Source organism: Eptesicus fuscus, chromosome 18 (genome assembly GCF_027574615.1).
Source record: "Eptesicus fuscus isolate TK198812 chromosome 18, DD_ASM_mEF_20220401, whole genome shotgun sequence".
In the NCBI taxonomy this organism is placed as follows: domain Eukaryota; kingdom Metazoa; phylum Chordata; class Mammalia; order Chiroptera; family Vespertilionidae; genus Eptesicus; species Eptesicus fuscus.
The window spans coordinates 36,802,102-36,808,394 of NC_072490.1; the positions used below are offsets into that span (position 1 = coordinate 36,802,102).

General features: G+C 53.0%; 1 protein-coding gene across 1 annotated transcript; it reads left to right on the forward strand.

The window, feature by feature from the left end:
- Nucleotides 1–495: 495 nt before the first annotated feature.
- On the forward strand, nucleotides 496–5,659 carry GHRL (ghrelin and obestatin prepropeptide). The gene is made up of 5 exons (XM_008152024.3): nucleotides 496–877; nucleotides 1,309–1,424; nucleotides 1,644–1,766; nucleotides 4,629–4,737; nucleotides 5,496–5,659. The coding sequence occupies exons 2-5, from the start codon at nucleotides 1,317–1,319 to the stop codon at nucleotides 5,513–5,515; spliced, it is 360 nt and encodes a 119-aa protein (XP_008150246.1). The 5' UTR covers nucleotides 496–877; nucleotides 1,309–1,316; the 3' UTR covers nucleotides 5,516–5,659.
- Nucleotides 5,660–6,293: the final 634 nt, after the last annotated feature.

Consider the following 6,293-nt stretch of genomic DNA (forward strand, 5'->3'; position numbering starts at 1 on the left):
AATTTTCACACACATAACCTCATTAATCCTCAAAGCCACTCGGGAGGCAGCCCTGCCACAAGGGGGATTAGTGATCTGCCTGACGCCAATCAATCTGAGTAGTTACCTGTGCCAGTCGCAGGTCACAGCACTTCTGCCTCCAGATCCAATCTGTTCCCTCTCAGAACCGGCTGGGGAGGGGAGGCAAGCCCACAAGTTAAGAAACACCAAGCCATGCAGTCATCATGCTTCACCCAGGAGGAATGACTGAGGTTTAACCACTGATTAAAACGACTCCTACACCTGCTCCTTGGAGGACAGTTCGGAGCTCATGCTGCCGCCCCTCCCAGCAGTTTCCTCATCTGTGAAGTGGGACTTTCCTCATGGGAAGGCAGAATTCATGAGCCAGGCTCCCTTGTGCTCCAGAGGCTTGTGGGAGCCAGCGCAGCGTCAGTCACAGAACTGCAGGTGCAGGACTAGAAATCTCAGAAATCTAGTGACGGTAAACTCGTCCTATCCAGGCAGAGGGGGGCTTCAGAAAGGAGAGTCAAGTCTACAGCCATACCACCCTGGATGCGCCCCATCTCATCAGGAGTGAGCCAAGGTCACAGAGCAGCAAAGCCAGCCTGGACCCCCCAGCCACTCCCCTCCCTCCCACCTAAACCAGGGCCGGGCCATTTGTGGACAGCTGGAGCAGATGGCCACGCCAAGCCAACCCAACAATCTCTCTGGGCATTTGACCTCCATTGTTGACTTCTACCCAGAGGACCCAAGGAATGTAAATCAGCCCCTGGAAACCAGGCTGCCCTGAGATGAGGTTGCTGGTTTAAAACAAACACAAGGCTTCCTATATAAGGACCAGCCGGCCACCAGGCACCACCTCCGCCAGGAATCCCAGGTAGGCACCCTCACTCACTCTGTGGGTTTGCTTATGGGGTTTAACTTACTGGCCGTTCACAGGCCCACCTGAACGAAGGGGAGGTTGCACAAGCTGGGGCAGCCTGGTTGCTCAGACATAGCTGGGCTTGGGTCTCCTGGGGACCTTGCTGGGTCAGCTTCATCACCCGTTAAGAAACTTGGCATGAGGTCTTTGGGGGCTGGGCAAACACATGGGGAATCCACTGCCAAGGGTTCTGCCCTGAACAGTCTTGGAAGAGAACACACACATCCTTCAATTCATTCCTGCCATCCCAGGTCCAAGTCCCTCGCCCTGTCTGCTAGGCTCCTACCTGCATTCCGAGGCGCTGGGAGGGCAGTGGAAGCGAGGGAAGGGAAGGGGAGCATGTTAACTGGAGACTCTCTTCTCTTGGCCCCTCGGTCCCAACCCAGCTGAGGCCATGCCTTCCCCGGGGACCATCTGCAGCCTGCTGCTCCTGAGTGTGCTCTGGGTGGACTTGGCCATGGCAGGCTCCAGCTTCCTGAGCCCCGAACACCAGAAAGTGCAGGTGAGATTCTCCCCACAAAGCCCCACATTCTGACGGGGCATCTAATTCCAGCCCTGCCACATAGCAGCCAGCTGTGTGACCTGGGCAGTGGCTCAACCTCTCTGGGCTTCAGCCTTCTCGGAGAACACAAAGGAGGACCCTGGTCTGACTTACAGGCCCGCCTCTCTGCTCAGGAAGGATCTGGGGCTTAGGGCCCTAAAGAAAGCGCTCTCTCTCCAGCAGAGAAAGGAGTCCAAGAAGCCACCGGCCAAACTGCAGCCCCGAGAGCGAGAGCTGGAAGGCTGGCTCCGCCCAGAAGAAGGAAATCAGGAGGAAGGGGCAGAGGATGAGCTGGAAATTCGGGTTGGTCTCTCTGTAGTTTTATGCTTTTGTGGCGGGGGAGGGGATGAGGGAAGGGGAAGGCAGGGGGTGATGGCATGAACAGGGGTCCACTTACCAGCATGAAAATAGTTGACTGCTCTGTGCTCTATGAGGTCTTTGCCCATGAAGAGGCAAACATCTGAGAGAAGTAACTTTGCTACCACAGAAGGGGAACGTACAGGAACTGAGCAGAGAGAAGGGGACACTAGCAGGCGCCAGATATTTTCAAAGGGTGCAGCACATGGGGTGCCCAGAGAAAGACACCCAGGAAGACACAGCTGGTCGCAGGCTGAAGGTGTTTCCCCGCAGAAAACGTTCTGGTTGGCCCAGGGCCTCAGACCTCACCTGGCTGCAGTGCGCCCAGACCGCATCCTGGACGGCAAGCGGCTGCTGGCGGGGCTCCAGGGCCACTCGCTGAAGCCCATCTGCGGATGAGGACAGGCCAGCCAGGCTGGCCCTGGCTCTGGCTAATCTTGCCTGAGATAAGGAAACAGTTTAGAGATCAATGGAGGACTAGGAAGGGGAGTGGGGGAGAGAAATGGGTTTTATAGGGTTATCTAGGTAACTTGCCTGAAAAGCTGGCTGTGTGTGGTTGGCGGATGGTTCTGACAAGCATTTAGATGGCGACAGACAGACACCTCTGTGCAGAGAAATCAAAATTCTCTAGATGGTACTTAGTAATCAACCATGGCAGTTACTGAGCTATTGAGAGCTGGTATCATCGCCCTCATTGATTAGAAGTTCAGACAATGTACTTGCCTGAGATGCCACAGCCAGAGGGTGGCCGCGGTGGAACTGAAGGTCAGGGCTGACGTCAGTCCCCACGTCCTCTCTTCCTCCTTACGGTCTGACTCTCTCTTCTGGCCTGAGAGAAGCTGAAGCCCTGGTCTTTCTCTAACCATCCACCAGCCGCTTCTCCTGTCAGGGATGAGCTCGCCGACCTGCTGTAAACCTAACATTGTCCTCAGGCACTTTCTCTGTACCACCTGGGACACCCTCAGCCCACCACACCCCACTCTATGGCCTTAAACTAAAATCAGGGAACTCTTGGGAGATGGCAGCTCCCGCCGGCGGGTACTCACCCAGCTAGGGTCGCTCTAACTTAGCCCAGATGGGAAGAGATTTCAGAGGCGGCTGACTCAGGGCAGGGCTGGAAGTTCCCAGTTTCCATGAAGGCTGGCCTCAGAAGAAATGGCCGTGCTGCCTCAGCTAGAACCAGAAGTCTGAAATTCTGGGAGGAGGTGTAGCCGAAGAAGGTGGGTGGGGCAGGAGGCCGGCAACACCTTCCCGAAGCCCCTCCCGCCCGAGGGCTCCACCTCTTTCATCCCGGGCCCCCCACTTCCTTCAAACATTTTTCTCATAAAATCTAGTTTCAGAGCTCTAAGATTTTCAAACCAAGTCCTTCCCACTCCCCTACCCCACCCACCTCCCACTGAACAGAGGAGACGCCGAGGCCAAGGGAATCTTGTGAGGTCACCTGAAGCTCATCTCCCAACCACCAGTCGCCACGTCGCCTCTCAACTGCCCCTGCCGCCCAGTTCCAGCCAGCAGGTCCCTAAGTCTGTTCCAGTGATCTGAGCACCCCACATTAGCCACGGTGCGGGTGTGTGTGTGTGTGTGTGTGTGTGTGTGTGTGACTCTTTGAAATGTTACTGAAGAGGGGTAACAGGAGGGTCCAAGTTCCCTAAAAAATCAATCATGCCATTCCCCACGCCCTCCACCTTCACAGTGGAGACAAGTGGGGAATGTAAATTGTTTTAAAGGAACAAACAGCCATTTGTTGCTTTAATAACTCCTCTGAGCATGTTTGCTCATCTGTAAAATAGGAGTCAGAGTGGTGCCTGCCTGGAGGGGAGGCACCGAGGGCTGGATACAGCGGCCTCACACAGGGTGGGGCGAGCAGAGGTCCCGGGCTGGTGGACGTAAGAATCCTGCATTCTAGTCCACGGCCACCAACTCCTCAGAGGCCTCAAACAAGTCCTTCAACCTCTCTGGGTCTCGGCTGCTTTATCTGAAAATGGGGGTAACACCTCCTGTCTGGAGGGTAGTGGGCAGAAGGACCAATGACCAGGGGTCCTTTCCAGCATCAAGAGTCCTCCTCCACTGACTCATGGAGGTGTTCCAACATGGCCAGGTGCTGAGGCAGCTACTGGATGAACAGAGATAAAGATACAGTCTCTGGTCTCAAGGGAGAAAACAATGACGTGGCTTCAAACACAGTTTTTTCCTGTTTCCCCAAAGCTTTTAGTGATAGTAAATCATCTCACAGATTGCCAAGTAGGGGAAATGGTGCACTCTCCCTGCCGAAGGAAAGAAACTGAAGCCGAGAAAGAACGAACTTAGCTCTAGGAAAAGGTCAGCTTCCTGTCTGACTGCACTGAACAGAGGCCTGTGCACATGAGGAAGAGCACCTGGGAAAGGAGAGGTGGGGGCGGCGGAGCGGGCAGAGACCATCACCTAGGCTAGTGCTAGGTACACCAGGCAGCCCACTTCCCCAAACCCCCCTGCCAGGGCCTGAAATCCCACCACTGGCCATTCAACGCTGTCTTTGAAAACTGCACGGCAGGGAGGGGGGCTTGCTAGGGGACACCACGGCTTTTACCTTAGCGGTAAAGGAAGTCAGGTTAGCCTCCTAAGATGGAGGGGGCAGTGAGAATGGGCCTACAAAGGAGAGTAACTGAGCTGCCCCTGTGGCACCTGCTGGGCCCACAGGCCCTTTCATCGCCCTGACCCTTGGGAATGGAAGTGTTTGGGACAGGGGCCTCCTCTGGGATGAAGTGTTCGGGGCGGGGGTGTGGGAGGCTGTAACCTCTGACATTTCCTGGGTCCTCCCTACTCTCCTAGTTCAACGCCCCCTTTGATGTTGGAATCAAGCTGTCAGGGGCTCAGTCCCACTGGCATGGACAGGCCCTGGGCAAGTTTCTTCAGGACATGTTTTGGGAAGAAGCCAACGGTAAGTCCCTGCCCGGGTCAATTCGGAGTTTTCTCCGAGTCCCAAATGTGAGCCCACGTTATGGGTGACACAAGAAAAGTTCTCTTCCCTGACCCCTGCCTCTCAAAGAGCTTCCAATTCCTCGTTCCCAAGTATCGGCAGGAGTGGGCTGGGCTGGTATTTGAGTGGCTCGGAGGGTGTTGAGCCGTTTTTGTATTCAAAGAGGGTACCAAGTTCTGAGAACTAGCTTTGGAGCCCCAGTGAACCCCAATTTCCATAACCATAAAATGGAGCTAACACCCCTAATAAGAGTATAAAATTATTTGGTGTTACAACACCTTTACTGTATAATTTTACTTCATAAACAAAAACAATTAGTGCTACAATTGCATTCAGAATGGGCTCCGCAGCCAGTTAAGCGAAGGTTTTCTTGTTTTTATTTGAATCCCCTCTTACCTTGTAAAGATACCACTTAACTTTCTCCTGATCAAGGAGGCCATTGGAAGCACCTTACAACCTGCAAAGCACTTCCGTCACCAACAGGGCATCACCTCCCCCATCCACCACTCGAGGCAGACAGAGAAGCGCACTCACCCTTCCATGCAGATAAGGAGACCAAGACTCAGAGCTTTTAGGTGACTTGCCCAAGTCACAGTCCAAGGCTTCCCCCCATTACAAGACACCACCTCACTGGTCACCACTGTGGGAGAAAACCATCTTTGATGGCACTGGCCAGAGAGCAGACTCAGAATTTTGACATCTACACCCTTGCTTTTCAGAGGCCCCAGCCGACAAGTGACCATCCACAAGACCGGCCACCTCTTTGTTTTCCTACTGCCCTTAGAAGTGCTCACCGTGGCATTTAGATTGCTTCTACAACTCCCAGCTCTGAGTGGTACTAGCTTAGGAGCTGAATAAATATTCAAACTGTGTGCTAAATGTTCATAATGAGAATTATTTCACCAAAGAGGAAAATTTCACTGGGGGAAAAAAAATCTTGTTTTATGGTCAATGGAAAGAGAAAAGAATATGTAGCAAGGCAGGTGTGCATGCTTAGAAAACCAAATTAGACCGACTCATACAAGCAGATAGACTACTGGGGTATGTATGGCAGAAGAGGAGTGGAGGAGAGAGACAAAGAAAGAGAAAGAGGGGAAAGGGAAGAGAAGAAATGAGAAGAGAATGGGGAGGGGAGAAAAAAAAGACACAGTTTCTTTAAATATCAAAGTGCAAAGTTGCAGTGAGAGCTTATTATCAAGAAGGCCTGTGTGGCCCTAGCTGGTTTGGCTCAGTGGATAGAGCGGTGGCCTGTGGACTGAAGAGTCCCGGGTTCGATTCCTGTTAAGGTCACGTGCCCAGGTTGCAGGCTCACTCCCCAGTATGGGGCGTGCAGGAGGCAGCAGATCAATGACACTCTCTCATCATTGATGTTTCTCTCTCTCTCCCTTTCTCTCTGAAATAAATATTTTTAAAAAAAAAAGGACTGTAAACACATTCAAGATCTGAACAGGATTCTGGGAATGCCAAAGCATGAATCTGAAGTTATTAAGTGGATGCTAACAATGGCTTCTAGCCAC